This window comes from Rhinopithecus roxellana, chromosome 20 (genome assembly GCF_007565055.1).
Source record: "Rhinopithecus roxellana isolate Shanxi Qingling chromosome 20, ASM756505v1, whole genome shotgun sequence".
Classification (NCBI taxonomy): domain Eukaryota; kingdom Metazoa; phylum Chordata; class Mammalia; order Primates; family Cercopithecidae; genus Rhinopithecus; species Rhinopithecus roxellana.
Window position 1 is genome coordinate 25048894 of NC_044568.1, and position 17874 is coordinate 25066767.

The window sequence follows — 17874 nt, forward strand, 5'->3', positions numbered from 1 at the left end:
TCTGCTGGGCACTGGACCAAGTGTCTTATAAGGCACCATTCAATCCTTAGAACAACCTTGGAAGATGTATACTGCCTCTGACACTAGGTCACATATGAAAAAACCAAGGTGCAGAGAGATGGTTTATATTCTTTGTTTGCCTATTTTGTTTGCTTCTCACTGAGGGATGCTCATAAGCCACATGGTCTGCCTGTCTGAGGCCACTTCTGGGCCCCACATGCACAGTCGGCATGACTCTGGCATGCTGGCAGGACTGAATCTGGAAATCTCTACCCAGGAGGAGACCCCAGTGTCCACCCTCCAGGTCTGCCCAGGAGCTGCCCTCATGGTTCTCAGCATGGCCAGGATATTGCTTATTCCAGGGCTCATGGAGGAGTCCCAAGAAGCCTGGAAAAAGGGAGTCCAAGCTCCATAAGTTATATGCAGTGTGACCTTTGGCGAGTATCCCAACCTCTCTGAGCTCATCTGAAAAAAAGAGATAATATCGATATCTCGACTTCAAGGAAAAAGGGAGAAAACGAGACATTCTGTGAAAGCTACTTCATGAACTCTGAGGTCTAGATATAAGTCAGCTGCAGTAATGCCACAGGGTGAGGCAACTGCCACACTTTTGGTCAGGGGATGACTTACCTAGGCTTGCCCAACTCTGCCTCTCAATGGCACCCAGGAAGGATAAGGCCTTGAGGTGCTTCCAGGAGAATGAGGAAAGACGCTACTCCACCCACTACTGCACTAGACAAGGGCAACATTGCTCCTCCATCCTGCAACGTCACTTTGATGGCAAGATCTGAGTTGGCCCATGGAAGAAGGTTCAGGCAAAGATCCAGAATGCAAATAGGATAGCCAAACTTGCTGATAAGGAGTACCCTGAGTCAAACAGACATAGGTCAGGGACCACTGAGGCTGAGAACATGAAGACCTTGTGGGAAAGCACAGAGCTGTGTGGAAATGACTCTGTGAGCACATGGACCGCTTGCAAATGAGACATCAGTCCATATCTCCATTCACTCATTCCTTCATCCTTCTACCAAGTGTTTGCTGTCACAAGACTAGAGAAACAGCTGCAGAGCCTGGCCCTCAGATTCCAGCAAGAGAGATAGCATATGACTTAACAATTACGCAGATAACTGACCAATAGTACATAGGGCAAGGGCTGTTGACAGAGGAAAGGAGCAGGGAGGCCAGAGGCAGGAGACATCATTCCGCTGCTGTAAAGTGGGGAAGGGTTCGATTCTGAAGCACATTATTGACAGGATGGCTTGGGAAAAGGAAACAGGGACAGTAAAAGATTCACCACTCATTCTGTCACTCCAATTTCACTGCTTTCCCATTACATTTTGTGATCTAAAAATGCAGGGGACAGGCCATATCCCATTTTCAGTAAGGTTTCAATAATATCCATGTGGAAAAAATGGAAAAATATGAGCTTCAGGAACTGTTTTTTTTTTTTTTTTTTTTTAATAGGGACCAGATCTCACCACTTGCCCAGACTCATCTCGAACTCCTGGGCTCAAGCGATCTGCCCACCTCGGCCTTTCAAAGTGCTGGGAATACAGGTGTAAGCCACTGCGCTCGAGCAACTTATTCTTTTTTTTTTTTTTTTGAGACGGAGTCTCGCTCTGTCACCTAGGCTGGAGTGCAGTGGCGCGATCTCGGCTCACTGCAAGCTCCGCCTCCCGGGCCCACGCCATTCTCCTGCCTCAGCCTCCGGAGTAGCTGGGACCACAGGTGCCTGCCACCGCGCCCGACTAATTTTTTTGTATTTTTAGTAGAGACGAGTTTCACCGTGTTAGTCAGGATGGTCTCGATCTCCTGACCTTGTGATCCACCCGCCTTGGCCTCCCAAAGTGCTGGGATTACAGGCGTGAGCCACCGAGCCCGGCCAACTTAGTTATTCTTAAATGGCTGATGTCTCCCAGGACAAGCTCAACTGTACACTGAAGGGCTCAAATCTTAACCTTCTCTTCTTCCTATATTTTTTAACAATATCTTCATGAAAACATAAACACAAACAACAAATTTTAGATTAATACAACACTGAAAAGGATATCAAATATTTGAGATAGAACAAGTAAGAACATAGAAGGTGTTGACAGGCTGGAAAAAAAGTCAAAATACTACTAGATGAAGTTTAATGACAAGATGTGTGAAGTCTTGGATGGGGGTCTATAAAAAGCATCCACTAAGGAGATGGGTTTCTAAAAACAGCCGAAGGGTTTGAGGTGACATTAAAGTGGCCATCTGCTCTCTATGGGACCTTGGGACTTGACTGACAAAGAGCTCATGGCCCTTTGGTGGTCCTGGTGCACATGAAGGGCCTGGAGGAGACAGATGTAGGTACAAGGGAACAGCAGAATCTACCCCCATCCATGAGCAAAATGTGGGCAAGCTGGAGGGATGTGAGGAAGGCAGCTATACAAGGGGGCAGGTGAAGGGGGGCTTGCATATAGGGTGAGAGCCCACAATAGCGGCCCCTGGGACTTTGATAGCAGAACCCAGAACCAAGAAATAGCTGGAGTCAGAGTGCAGAGTGGAGAGTGAAGAGCTGTCTTGAGGCCCTGGCCCACCCTCTACCCGCTAGCTCCTCACCAGCTGGTCACTAGCAACTGCAGCCAGGTGGTCATCAATTTCAGAGGAGGGTTTCTCTGATGTGCACCTAGATCAGCTCAGTAGTGTCTGTGCTATGTTCTCAGCTGCCTAGCTACCAAGGCTTTCCTGCCAACTCTTAGCTGGGGCATCCAGTTGCCCTATTGAGGAATGCTGGCTCCTAGGCATGCAGCCCCAGCCATCAGCAATCCAATTCCCACTCAGGTGCCCTGATTCTAGCTGCGCTCATCTCCTGGAGAAGTCATAGAGGGGATGTGGAGAGTTGCAGCCACTTTTTTACTGACCCTCAAGCCAAGGGAAATGGGACTTTTAGGAGTTGGGTTCCAAGTAAAATGCCCAACTCCCTTTCCTGGCAGAGCTGCTGGCAGCTGGGCTGGTAGAGTTCTGCCAGTCCTCTCCTCACTATACCATTCCATTCGGGAGAACTAGGGTGTGTAGACTGAAGACCTCTGCAAACCCAGGCAGGCAGACCAGGCAGTTAGTCACCACCTCAGGGCCAATGTGGTCAAATACCAGTTAGCACCCAGTAGGCAAGGCATCAGAATAGCCAAAGTCTCTTCCTCTCAAGCCCTAATCCTAAATGTCTACGTATGTACAGGAATGCTCCTCCCAGGGATCCCACAGGCCCCATCCTCTTCCACTGATTGCAATTTCTCCTGGGTTTCTTCTCCTGGTTAACAGTAATACTAATCCAGCCATTTTTCCACCTTTCCTTCTTGCAAGTGCACCCCATCTGTCACCAAGCCCTGCAGGGCCACACTTGGGCCTTTGTCCTGTACCCATCCCTACTGCCTTACCTCAGGCTATCTGCCTCTTCCCCTGGTCTTTACTCTGGTCCATCCTTCATGGTTTCACCAGAAGCCTTTTTCAATGTAACTGCCCCGGCTGCTGCCCATTCACCAAGAACAGACCAGAGGTCTGGCCCTATCTGACTCCAGCCTGTCTGTTTACCTCCTGGACTAGTGCTACCCTCACTGCTGCTCAACAGCAACAAGCACCAAAGTCTGTGCCAAGTCACAGGCACGCAAACCACCACCACACAACCTATGCGAGAGTTCCCCAAACTTCTCATCAGATGCCAAACCTTGCTCCATCATGTGCCACCAAAGCCAAGATCACGACCAGGATACTACTGCACTCTCAGCATCCTCCCCGGGCTGGATAAATGCAGCTGACCGGCTGGATGAACAAAGGTGTGCCCCTGCTACCCTCTATTCACCTGAAAGGGCTCCAATGCCTGGAAATGGTGCGGTACCCCAGAGCTCAGCAGAGGCGACACTGCCTTGAGCACTTGCCCCTGAGCCTCTCACCAACCAAAGTGGCTCCACAGAGCAGAGCCTCCAAGGTCCCTCATGCACACACCAAGGCTGTGGCCATTCTTGGTGTAGAAGCAGGTGCCGTTGATGAGGTTGACGCAGCAGCCGATCACGTCTCCTGTGGTGAATGTGGGACCATAGGGCTGGCCAGTCCCCGAGGAGCAGAAGGAATGCCCATCATCACCATGGTAACCATAGGAATGTTTGTCCCAACCTGTAGGGGAAGAGAGCAGCAATAACTGAGTAGGTACTTGAGGGAGGAACAAGACAGTCACAGAAGCCCACCCAGGTCTCTCAGCCTCTCCTCAGCCTGCCCCACCTCTGTCAGCACTCTTGGCTTCTAACAGAGCCACCAGTAGACAGAGTCTGGCTGTGAGTCCAGCACGTGACCACCCAAGTAGCTGATGCAGCCCCACAGAGGAATGATCCCACGCTGTGGTTAACAGGATCAGTGACCCGGAAGGAACACACGAGACGGTGGCACAACAAGGAGGTGGTCAGGGGAAGCCTTGTGAAGGAGCGAGAGCTGGAAGTGACCTTGGAAGTGTATCTGGCAGGTTAAAAATGTTTTTTTGTTTGTTTGTTTGTTTTGAGATGGAGTCTCACTCTGTCACCCAGGCTGGAGTGCCGTGGCGCGACCTCGGCTCACTGCAAGCTCTGCCTCCCAGGTTCACGCCATTCTCCTGCCTCAGCCTCTGGAGTAGCTGGGACTACAGAGACCCACCACAACACCTGGCTAATTTTTTTTTTATTTCTAGTAGAGACGGGGTTTCACATGTTAGCCAGGATGGTCTCGATTTCCTGACCTCGTGATCCACCCGCCTCGGCCTCCCAAAGTGCTGGGATTACAGGAGTGAGCCACCGCGCCTGGCCAATGCCCAACTAAGTTTTTTGTATTTTTAGTAGAGACGGGGTTTCACCCTGTTAGCCAGGATGGTCTCGATTTCCTGACCTCGTGATCCACCCGCCTTGGCCTCCCAAAGTGCTGGGATTGCAGGAGCGAGCCACCGCACCTGGCCGATGCCCACTAATTTTTTTGTATTTTTAGTAGAGATGGGGTTTCACTCTGTTAGCCAGGATGGTCTCAATCTCCTGAACTCATGATCCACCCGCCTTGGCCTACCAAAGTGCTAGGATTACAAGCGTGAGCCACCGCACCCGGCCTAAAATGTATTTTATATTGAGAATTAGTTTACACATAATAAGATTCTTTTATTTATTTATTTTTTGAGACAGAGTCTCCCTCTGTCACCCAGGCTGGAGTGCAGTAGTGTGATCTTGGCTCACTGCAACCTCCGCCTCCCAGTTTCAAGGGATTCTCTTGCCTCAGCCTCTGGAGTAACTGGGATTACAGGTGCACGCCACCATGCCCAGCTAATTTTTGTATTTTTAGTAGAGACGGTGTTTCAACATGTTGGCCAGGCTGGTCTCAAACTCCTGACCTCAGGTGATCCTCCAGTCTCGGCATCCCAAAGTGCTAAGATTACAGGCATGAACCACCATACCCAGCCAATTCTCCCTTTCAAACTGTACAATTCAAATGAGTTTTAACAAATGTATGCAGTTGAATTACCACCACCACAATCAAGACACAGAACATTTCCATCACTCTAAAGCTGAGCATGGTGGCTCATGCTTGTAATCCTAACACTTTGGGAGGCTAAGGCGGGAGGATCACTTGACGTCAGGAGGTCAATATCAGCCTGGGACAACATAGTGGGACCTCATCTCTATAAAAAATTTTAAAAATAGTCCAGGGACAGTGGCTCACGCCTGTAATCCCTACACTTTGGGAGGCTGTGGCGGGTGGATCACCTGAGGTCGGGAGTTCAAGACCAGCCTGACCAACATGGAGAAACCCCGTCTCTACTAAAAATACAAAATTAGTCGGGCGTGGTGGGGCAAGCCTATAATCCTAGCTACTTGGGAGGCTGAGGCAGGAGAATCGCTTGAACCCAGGAGGCAGTGGTTGCAGTGAGCCGAGATCGTGCCACTGCACTCCAGCCTGGGCGATAGAGCACAACTCCGTCTCAAAAATAATAATAATAATAAATTAGCCAGGTGTGGTGGTGCCTGCCTGTAGTCCCAGGTACTACTCAGGAGGCTGAGGTGGGAGGATTATTTAAGCCCAGGAGTTCAAGGCTGCAGTGAGCTATGATCATGCAGTGTATTCCAGCCTGGGCAACAAAGTGAGACCCTATCTCCCCAAAGAAAAGTTCCCTCAGGCCTCTTGGGAGTCAATTTATTCCATCCATCCCCAGTCCCTGGCAACACTGATGTGTTCCTATGGTTTTGCCTTTTCCAGAATTTCACATAAATGGAATCACAGAACATGAGGTGTCTTGCCTGGCTTCTTACACTTAGCACAATGCATCTGCAATCCATCCATGTTGTTAGGAGAAGCAGTGTTCCATTCCTTTTTATTGCTGAGTAGTACTCCATGTTATGGATACACCCCAGTTTTTTTGTTCATACACCAGTTGCTGACACTTCAGTTGTTATAATTTTTAGCTATGATGAATAAAACCAACAAATATTTGCTTTAAGGTATTTGCACAGACATATGTTTTCATTTCTCTTGGGTAAATACTTACAAGTGGTATTGCTGGGTTATAAGATAAGTGTATGTTTAATTTGATAAGAAACTATCAAACTGTTTTCCAAAGTGGCTGTGCTATTTTGCATTCCAACCAGCAATGTATGAGTTCCATATCTTCTTCAGTATTTACTATTCTCAGTTTTTTTTTTTTAATTTTGGCCTTTTAGTGTATATATAGTGGTTTTAATATCACTGTGGTTTTAATATATATTTTCCCTATGACAAAATATATTGAGTATCTTTTAATGTACTCATTTGCCATCTACTTGTTGGAAAACTATTCAACTGTCTATTCAAATTTTTAACTCATTTTTTATTGGATTGTTTATTGTATTGCACTTGTTTATTGTATTGCACTGTAAAGGTTGATATATTTTAGATACAAGTCCTTTTATGTTCTGTAAGTATTTCTTCCAGTCTGTGGCTTATCATCATTTTTTTTTTTTTCTTTGGGGTGAGAAAGGGTCTCACTCTCTCTTCCAGACTGGAATGCAGTAGCCCAATCTCAGCTCACCACAACCTCCGCCTTCCAGGCTCAAGGGATTCTCCTGCCTCAGACTCCTGAGTAGCTGGGATTACAGGCACACGCCACTACCATCAGGCTAATTTTTGTATTTTTAGTAGAGACAGCGTTTCACCGTATTGGCCAGGCTGGTTTTGAACTCCTGACCTCAAATGATCCACGCGCCTTGGCCTCCCAAAGTGTTGGGATTACAGGCATGAGCCATGGCCGTCCAGCCTCATTATCTTTTATTTTTCTTTACTTTTTTTTTAAGACAGAGTCTCGCTCTGTCGCCCAGTCTGGAATGCAGTGGCGTGATCTCGACTCACTGCTTGCAGAGTCGAGATCACGCCACTGCAAGCTCTGCCTCCCAGGTTCACACCTTCTCCCACCTCAGTCTCCCAAGTAGCTGGGACTACAGGCGCCCGCCACCATGCCTGGCTAATTTTGTTTTTGTATTTTTTAGTGGAGACGGAGTTTCACCGTGTTAGCCAGGATGGTCTGAATCTCTGCCCATCTCGACCTCCCAAAGGGCTGGGATTACAGGCGTGAGCCACTGCGCCCAGCTCTCATTTTCTTAATAATGCCTTTCAAAGGTGGGCTGTGATCGTGACTGGGACTGTGTTGACTCTCTAGATCAATTTGGAGAGAACAGATAGCTTAACAATATTAATTATTCTGGCCGGGCGCAGTGGCTTCTGCTTATAATCCCAGCACTTTGGGAGGCTGAGGCAGGAGGATTGCTTGGGCCCAAGAGTTTGAGGCCAACCTAGCCAACATGGTGAAACCCTGTCTGTAAAAAAATACAAAAAAAATTAGCCGGGTATGGTGGCGGGTGCCTGCAATCCCAACTACTCGGGAGGCTAAGGCAGGAGAATCGCTTGAATCCGGGAAGGCGGAGGTTGCAGTGAGCCGACATCACGCCACTGCACTCCAGCCTGGGCAACAAGAGCGAAATTCCGTCTAAAAAAAAACATGCATGGTACTCAGGAAGGAAAAAATATATATATTACTATTATTTGTACAGATAGGCTCTTTCTATGTTGCCCAGGCTGGTCTCAAACTCCTGGCCTCAAGCGATCCTCCCACCTCTGCACCACGGTTTTATACAACGGGAGAGGGAAGTGAAAAAGGGAGGAGGGGCCGGGCGCGGTGGCTCAAGCCTGTAATCCCAGCACTTTGGGAGGCCGAGACAGGTGGATCACAAGGTCAGGAGATCGAGACCATCCTGGCCTACACGGTGAAACCCCGTCTCCACTAAAAAATACAAAAAACTAGCCGGGCGAGATGGCGGGCGCCTGTAGTCCCAGCTACTCAGGAGGCTGAGGCAGGAGAATGGCGTAAACCCGGGAGGTGGAGCTTGCAGTGAGCCGAGATTGCGCCACTGCACTCCAGCCTGGGCGACAGAGCGAGACTCCGTCTCAAAAAAAAAAAAAAAAAGAAAAAGGGAGGAGGATGTGCAGGCAAAGGCATGAGAACAGGTGGGGCAGGAGCGGTGGAGCTGCAGAGGAGCTCGACTGCCTGGCTGAGGAGGAGAAATGGAACCCATAGAGCCATGACAAGCCCAGGACCTGCACAGGCTGGGCAGCTGATGGGCTGACAGGCAGGTCTACTCCCCAGGCACCCCTCCAGGTAGCTTCCCCACTGTCTGCCTGCTTTCTCCTTGGGGCCTGAACAGCACACCATATGAACACGCTTAAGCACATCCCTCCCCTCCCAAGTGGCATGGGTAGAGGCTCTCCTCTGAGTAGAGGATCTGAGTAGCTAGAAAGCAGGGCAAAGCTCAAACATCCACAGTACATGTGTGTATGTGGACGGGCAAGGCACAGGGTGTGGGCAGGCAGCAAGCAAAGGTGTGGGGGTGAGAAAAGAAGGATAACAGGGCCAAGGGCTGACAAGGGAGGCAGAGAGTGTGACTGGAGAGGTGACACAGCCCAAACCCTGGAGCCTAAACTCAGCATTTGAATCAGCGAGCACAAGGGAAGTTGTCCCCTTGGTCACAGCACCCGTCCCAAGCCTAGTGTACCCTGAGCTTTCATGTCTTTTCACCCAGGAAGCCTCTATTTAAACAAAGATTCTCCAGCACCCACAGTGGGAAACAGGCCAAGACTGAACGGCTCTCGGAGACTGTTGGAGGACCTCAGCCCTGCTGGTCCCTCCTGCATCTCCCCACCGCATCACCAGGAAACCAGTGTGAGAGTTGCTTGAGACTGGCTTTAGAAGAGCCTAAAGCCTCTACCTGGATCCAGACTCTATTCTCACTTTCTGAATTCCCCAAAGACATTGGAACTGCCTGGCTCAGGGCACACATTGCTGCTCTGAGCATCAACTCAGCTCCTAAACTCACCAGGCCCAGCAGTGGGAGAGGCCTTTCTGTTGCTAGTGGGTATGCAAATTATTTGACCTCAGAGAAACAGCTCTTCTGGGGAACAATGCCCATTCCCCACCAAGAGGTAGGCTCATGAGGCCACCACAGCCAAGGCCTTTTCTCAGGCATCAACTTGGGAGGCACTATGGCTCCTGATGGCGGCAGCTGTTCCCCTGGTCTATAGCAGGCTATAGATGAGGGCGGCCAGCTGGACAGCAGTGAGGAGCAAAGTGACAATCATCCCTCCAGGTCTGGCTCAGACTGTGGTGGCCCCAGGCATGCCCACCAGCTTGCCCTGACAGGATCCACAACCATGGGCTACACCATCCACAGAAGCCCTCCTCCTCCCCCTGCCCCTCATCCCTCAGATAGAGCACAGGGATTTCCCACTGCAAGGCAGTAACTGACAACAATGTAGCAACCTGTCAGGAGAGCAACCATAATGCTATGTGTTTGGCACAGCACAACAGATGTTGCCAGGGGTCTGGGATGCCAGCAGGTAGGATGGGTAGGATTTTACAGAATGATTAAGTTAAAGCCCTTGAAGTAGGGGATGACAGTGGATTATCCAGGTGGGCCAATGCAATCACAGGGGTCTTTATGAAATGGAAGATGCCTCACTGCTGGCTTTGCTTTTTTTTTTTTTTTTTTTTTCTGAGATGGAGTCTCGCTCTGTCGCACAGGCTGGAATGCAGTGGCCGGATCTCAGCTCACTGCAAGCTCCGCCTCCCTGGTTTACGCCATTCTCCTGCCTCAGCCTCCCGAGTAGCTGGGACTACAGGCGCCCGCCACCTCGCCCGGCTAGTTTGTTTTGTGTGTGTGTGTGTATTTTTTAGTAGAGACGGGGTTTCGCCGTGTTAGCCAGGATGGTCTCAATCTCCTGACCTCGTGATCCGCCCGTCTCGGCCTCCCAAAGTGCTGGGATTACAGGCTTGAGCCACGGCGCCCGGCCACTGCTGGCTTTGAAGATGGAAGAAGTGGCCATGAGTCAAGGAACACAGGAGTCCGCTAGAAGCTAGAAAAGACAAGGAATGAATTCTCCCCTAGGGCCTCCAGAGAGAACGCAGCCCTGCCAATACCTGGACTTTAGAATTTCTGTTCTCCAGAACTGTAAAATGATTATTTCAAGCTACCATTGTTGTTACAGTAGCAATAGGAAATCTGAACCTATTCTGGTCAGGGGTCTGCCATTACAGAACTATAATGTATCTTCAGCTGAAGCTACCAATATTTTTTTCCAGACACAGTGTCTGCGTGTGTATATAAGGTATATACCATATATATGTATACACACACACACACACAAAGTACGTGTGCAAAAAGCAGTTTGAAGTTAAAAACAGAATGTGGCACACCTCATTTAGTATCACTGGCTGCTGCAGCAGCATGGTTTATGGCCACCATGTTGCCTTCACATCCTCTGGAAAGGACAAGCACTATCTGCTCGCCACCAAAAAACTAACAAAGGCCTGCCCCAGGGAGTTTGCAAAGTGGGAGTAGGAAGTGTGAAAGGAATAAAGACAGGGAAAATGTAAGTAAACAAACAGGAAAACAAGAAACACCTGGTAGATCAAGTATGCTCTAAAGAAAACAAGGCTGAGCTGGGTACAGTGGCTCATGCCTATAATCCCAGCATTTTGGGAGGCCAAGGCAGGAGGACTGCTTCAGTCCAGGTGTTTGAGACCAGCCTGGGAAACATGGTGAGACCCCCATATCAACAAAAAATTACAAAAACTAGCTGGGTGTGGCGGTGCGTACTTGTGGTCCCAGCTACACAGGAGGCTAAGTTGGGAAGATTGGATCATGCCACTGCACTCTAGCCTGGGCAACAGAGAGATATCTCATCCTAAAAGAGAAAAAAAAAAAAGGCTGTGTGCAGCGGCTCATGCCTGCAATCCCAGCACTATGGGAGGCCAAGGCAAGTGGATCGCTTGAGCCCAGGAGTTCGAGACTATCCTGGACAACATGGTGACACCCCATCTCTACAAAAAATAAAAAAATTAGCCAGGCGCTGTGGTGCACACCTGTAGTACTGCTGAGGAGGGAGGATCTCTTGAACCCAGGAGTTCAAAGTGGCAGTGAGCTATAATCATGCTATTGCACTCCAGCCTGGGCAACAAAGACTCTATCTATAAAAGAAAAGAAAATGCAAAGTCAGATGATGGGCTAGCAGCGGGAGGGGGGGATGAGGACTGATTGGAATGGGGTAGTCAATTGAGTTCTTGCTGAGAGGGTGACTCCTGAGCAGAGGTCTGCTGGACAAGAGGAACAGAAGGAAAAACCTTCGGGGTAAAGGGTGTGAACTCAGCATGTCTGAGAAACAGAAAAGCATCCAGTGGGGCTGGAGCTGAGCAAGACTTAGGAAAACTCAAAGCAGAGTGGGCAGGACTCACCAGGTGTGGGTGCAGCTAATGTGAGAGGAAAAAAGGATGACACCCAGGTTTCTGGTCTAAGCAAACGTGTACATGGTGGCACCATTTATCAAGAGACAAGGAAGATGGGTGGAAGGAACAGGCCCTTCGGAAATGCTAAGCTTGAGATGTCTTATTAGACATCCACGTAGCCAGCAGCTGAACAAGGCAAGTAAGATGGTGGCAGGTCCAGGGACTTTGTGGCTCCTTCCCAGATGCAGAAAGGCTGTGATGGGGAAACACTCATTAAACAAACAGTGGTGTGGACAGAAAACTTTGAGTGAAGTCACTGGAGGATTTTCCTCTTGTGTTGTCCTGATACATACAATGGTTTTCTGTTTTTCCTTTGTGAGAAAGATTCAGGCTAGCTAAGGGCTAGAAAGGACAGGACAAACATGCAACAAAGGCACCAGAAGCCCAAAGGAGCTGAGATGACGGATTCAGTCATCCGCCCCGCTGTGAACCTGTTCCCCAGGCCTTGGGAAGTTGTACAGTGGAGAGGAACTGGCACTACACTGCCGTCTTGAGAAACTGGAAACCACAAGGCCAGGGCTTAGCCCCGGCCCCACATTTTGCAGTGAGTCTGTTGTCAGCTTCAGGCTAGGATCCTCACACAGGCAAACTGGCCTCTGTTAGAAACAGACTATGGCCCTGGGTGCCAGGACAGCCAGTGGGGCTGAAGCGCTTCTGCTGTCTGGTTCTGGCCATAGCACTGTCCTTCCCGTGATAGGCCCTGACCAGTCACTCATCCTCAGACCTCAGACCTTGGTTCGCTTCTCTACAAAATGAGAGGAGAGGGACTAGGCATGGTTGTCAAAGGGCCCTGGATGTCTACTTGTAGGAAACATTCTAAGACTCCAACCCACTGGCAGGTATGATAAATCCCATCAGAGGACAGAGGAAACTGAGGCACTAAGAGGCTGAGTGGAGGCCTGTGGTCATATAGGTAACACTTCTCCCCTCCTCTGAGGGACACCCAGGGGAGCACCAAGCAGGTATTTGTGATGGTGAAGCTACCTCCTCCTTCCTGAGCCAACCACCCAGCACCACGCCTAGGGCACCGCCCTTCCCATTAAGGGGAGTCCAGCAATTATGCCTGGGTGAGCAGCCCCTCCAGTCCCACCACCTTGTGCTTCAGAACCGGACAACCCTTTTCCCACTCCTGCCCTGAAGCCAAAGTCAGCAACTTTCTAAACACGCACCCCTCCCTGGGTGGGTCTAGTGAGAGGCTGGAGATGTGCCTAGAAGTGAGAGTTGTCACCCACACCATGAGGCCAGAGATGGCTGTCTCAGAGGGCACTGGGATGCCAGAGCCAGAAAAGAACAAGTGGGCTGGGCGCAGTGGTTCACACCTGTAATCCCAGCACTTTGGGAGGCCAAGGTGGGTGGATCACCAGAGGTCAGGAGTTCAAGACCAGCCTGGCCAACATGGCAAAACCCCTTCTCTACTAAAAATACAAAAAGTAGCCAGGCATTGTGGTACATGCCTGTAATCCCAGCTGCTCAGGAGGCTGAGGCAGGAGAACTGCTTGAACTTGAGAGGCAGAGGCTGCAGTGAGCTAAGATGGCGCCACTGCACACTCCAGCCCAGACGACAGAGCAAGACTCTGCCTCAAAAAAAAAAAATAACAAGTGGACATGGCTACCTGGGTCAGGCCCTGCGGGGAGTCACATCTGGCTGGCTCTGGGTCAGAAGGATGGCTGGGGCCACATGATGGGGACAACACTCTGGCAGAGAGGACCACCCAACTAACCATTCTTTTGTTTCCAAAGAGAATAAGCCTTGTCACTCCCAGAGAGAAGGGATGGGCAGTCAGCCTGGCACCCATACACAGAAGTCTATGCCCGGCCATGTCAAGTACCTAGGAGATGCCAGTGACGCAAGAATAAACCAAGCCACATTTGAACCAGCAGGCAGGAGACCCCAGGTGGCCAGTGCAGATGTTCTGGCACCACCCACTTCCCCCTGCATCATCACTTAGACAGAAAGTCACAGTCACAGAAGTGCCAGGGTGGCTGCAGAAATGGTTTATCACCTTGGCACTCCCAGGTACCATCCCTGGACAGTGCCCTAGAGATGGGAGACTCCTGTAGGGTGCCAGGGACTCCAGCATGACCGTTCCAGCAGCCCACCCATACCACTCCCATCTGCCAGGGCACATCCAAGGCCTCAGTCCCAGGGCAGCGAGGAATGGAGAACACTCCTACTGCTGAATGGAAAAGATTTCCTCAGAAGCAGCATGTTAGTCTGGAACCCTGGAAGTGGCTAGAGCTGTGCCTGCCCACCAGGTTCTGGTCCTGGCCCAGCTGACCAGCACACAGGGGCCACACACGTCTCCCTCACAAAGCTAACCTGAGGCCGGGCGCGGTGACTCACGCCTGTAATCCCAGCACTTTGGGAGGCCGAGGCGGGCGTTCAAGACCAGCCTGGCCAAAATGGTGAAACCCCGCCTCTACTAAAAATGTAACAACTAGCTAAGTATAGTGGCAGGTGCCTGTAATCCCAGCTACTTGGGAGGCTAAGGCAGGAGAATCGCTTGAACCCGGGAGGCAGAGGTTGCAGTGAGCCAAAATTGCACCACTGTACTCCAGGCTGGGTAAGAGTTAGACTCTGTCTCAGAAAACAAAACAAAACAAAACAAAACAAAACAAAGCAACCCCTAAAAAGCTAGCCTGAGCACTGATCACCAAGCCAGTCATCTCTTCCCAACACATGGGTCCCAGCCATCACTCACTGTGGGTCAGAAGACTCGAGCTTGGGGCCGGGCGAGGTGGCTCAAGCCTGTAATCCCAGCACTTTGGGAGGCCGAGACGGGCGGATCACAAGGTTAGGAGATCAAGACCATCCTGGCTAATACGGTGAAACCCCGTCTCTACTAAAAAATACAAAAAACTAGCCGGGCGAGGTGGCGGGCGCCTGTAAGTCCCAGCTACTTGGGAGGCTGAGGCAGGAGAATGGCGTAAACCCGGGGGGCGAAGCTTGCAGTGAGCTGAGATCAGCCACTGCACTCCAGCCTGGGCGACAGAGCAAGACTCCGTCTCAAAAAAAAAAAAAAGAAGACTCGAGCTTGGATCCCAATTCTGTCACTTCTTAGCCCCCAAGTTCCCTTGGCTAAACTTCTCTCTTGGGGATGGCAGGAAGATTAAAACAGAATGTGTGCCACGCGCAGCAGCTCACGCCTGTTATCCCAGCACTTTGGGAGGCCAAGGTGGGCGGATCACCTGAAGTCGGGAGTTCGAGACCACCCTGACCAACATGGAGAAACCCTGTCTTAACTAAAAATATTTAAAAAATTAGCCGGGCGTGGTGGTGCATGCCTGTAATCCCAGCTATTCGGGAGGCTGAGGCAGAAGAATCGCTTGAACCTAGGAGGTGGAGGTTGCAGTGAGCTGAGATTGCACCATTGCACTCCAGCCTGGGCCCAAGAGTGAAACTCCATCTCAAAAAAAAAAAAAAAAAGACAGAATGTGCATAGGACACAAGTCCGCAGGAGAGACACTCACCAGAGAGATTCCCTTTCCTCACCATCTTAAACCCTGGCTCTGCAGCCGAGTCTGGGCACTTCACATGCTCTGCTCCCTTCTGCCCCAAGGGAGCGGGTAGGGGTGGAGCTGGTCGCTAGCCCCTCTCCTAATGAGTGGCCACCGACAGCAGCCCCAGACCTGCTCCACTCTTGCTTGTTTCTGGCCTCCTGGGGACGCAATCTAACCCTTGCAGCACCAGGCAAGGTTCAACAGCCATGCCCAGTGGCTCTCAGAACGTCACTCTTGCGGCTGGCTGTGGAGGGATGAGCGCTGCGCTGGCTTGGCCAGAGTGCTTCCTGAGCATGGGGCCGGGCCCAGGTACATTGCAGGACATCATGGCAGGGCTGCTCCACAAGGGTGGTCACTCACACAGAGCCATCACTCCCCAGAAATCCAGCAGACAGATGCTGTCCCCATAACCTCAACTATCTTAAAAAATCTGGCAGGACCCATGGCCTGGAGCAGCTCAACAATGGATAATGGGAAAGCAAAAGAGATTTTTTTCATTCAGCAGATGCTGTGGGGTGGCATCTGAGAACACCCCTGTCACAGCACTCCCGTGGCTGTTCCTTTTAGAACCAAGGAACAGGACCAACGTAACCATAAGGCGATGCCTCTGGCACTGCAGGCAGGAGATCTGGCAGTGCCCTGGGTGCAGTGTCTTCTCTTCATGGTAGCTCAGCATGGAAGCCATGGTAAAGGGGGCAGGAGAAAAAGGCTACCTCTACAGGTAGCTGATGATACCAGGGGCTGACACCAAGTGGGGCATGCCTTCCCATGGGCACCTAGGTCCTCCACTGAGATAGGACCCAGGTGTCAGCTTGAAGTCATAAGCAGGGCAAGGAACAATACAGCTAGCACCTGCAGAAAAAGGGGCCTTGCGGACAGGCGTGGTGGCTCACGCCTGTAATCCCAGCACTTTGGGAGGCCGAGGCCGGCGGATCACAAGGTCAGGAGATCAAGACCATGGTGAAACCCCGTCTCTACTAAAAATACAAAAAAAAAAAAAAAAAAAAAATTAGCCTGGCACGGTGGCGGGCGCCTGTAGTCCCAGCTACTCAGGAGGTTGAGGCAAGAGAATGGTATGATCCCGGGAGGTGGAGCTTGCAGTGAGCCGAGATCGCGCCACTGCACTCCAGCCAGGGGGACAGAGCGAGACTCCGTCTCAAAAAAAAAAAAAAAGGGGGCCTTGCACAGATCACACCCTCCCCACCCAGAAGAAGTAGATTCCTGATGGCCAGGAGAGGCCCAGGGGGGCCAGGCTGGGTCTAGCTGAGTCTGGATAGGACATAGCTCAGATGGCATCTGGTCCATCTGGCAGCGCTATCTGCCAACACCTTGTCCCGACAGGACAAGCTGGCTCGGTAACCCATACTGAACCAGGCTAAGGAAAGGTGTTGCGGTATCCTGCAAAACTGAGGTGCAACATCAGCTCGCTAGGCTAGGTGTCTCTCTTCTAGGGCTGGATTTGACTTTTGCTTGTTTCTCCGAGCTCCTTTTGAGCCTTCTGGGAAAGTCACTGGACGGGTGACCTATGGTAATATATGCCTGTGGCTCTGTGTACGTCATTGGGTACTAAGCGATGGCCAACCCCTTCCCGAAAGGAGTCCCCGGAGTGGCATCCACACATTCCCAGGGTCTCAGGATACAGATCCTCTGCCGGCACTAGGAAGGCAGGGGACTGAATGGGAATTGGTCTCCACTCTGCTTCACCCTAATGTGGCCTCAGCCTCACCCAAGACACTTGAGAATCTCTGTTTTCAGACACTGACAAACTCAGGTTTCAGAACTGGCCCTCTGCTGTCGATGAAACCTTTTCTTTCAAAGGACTTAACTTGCCCTGAAAAATCCAGTCTTAGAATGTTTACTTCTGTGAGAAAGGCTGGGGGCTGGTATTTGGAAGATGAAAACCAGACAGTATAGAGGAGGAATCCCATGCCCAGGAATAAGAGGTTTTAGGTCTGGCTGAGCTGCCTCACTTGAAAAGGCTGCTGAGCAGCCCGAGTGTGCCGGGGTGATACAGGTCTCCTGTGGGTCAGGGAGGAGGCTCACAGAAAAGGAACACGCGTTTGCTGGCCATAGGGCCAAGGGTGCTGCCAGCCTGGGGAGGAGTGGCAGGGAAGCAGAGAGCAACGTACATGAAACAAGCTTCTCAGCATGGACCACAGTGTCCTGCAGCACTTACACCATTAGTCACAGCTTGAATCACCAGCTAAGTACCTCTGGGGCCCAAAGGCCAAACCACCCTCTGTTCTGGACTGCCCTGGAGAACCTGTTGCCGCTCAGAGCTACAAGGCCTTGGACATCTACTCCTTCACTCTCATCCAGGCCATGTGCCAAGGGCCTCTCAGAATGAGAAATGACAGAATAAGAAAAGCAGAGAGGGGCAAGGCAGCACCAGGTACACAAACCCAACCTATCTTCCCATGGCCCTGGTCCTGAACAGCTGCTGCAGCTAATTCAGAGATCCTCCTGTGCCATGAGCCCTTTTCCAGACAGGGCTGCCTGGAGGCACCCTATAGGCTTGAACTACAGGGTGACAATCA

General features: G+C 50.9%; 1 protein-coding gene across 4 annotated transcripts in view; it reads right to left on the minus strand.

The window, feature by feature from the left end:
- Positions 1-17874, minus strand: part of RANBP10 (RAN binding protein 10) — an 86577-nt gene that overhangs the window by 17526 nt on the left and 51177 nt on the right. For 3 of the 4 annotated variants that reach the window (XM_010355087.2, XM_030924619.1, XM_030924618.1), the window contains one exon: positions 3970-4137. In XM_010355087.2, coding sequence (XP_010353389.1) covers positions 3970-4137 — 168 coding nt within the window. The other variant, XM_030924620.1, reaches the window with a different exon arrangement.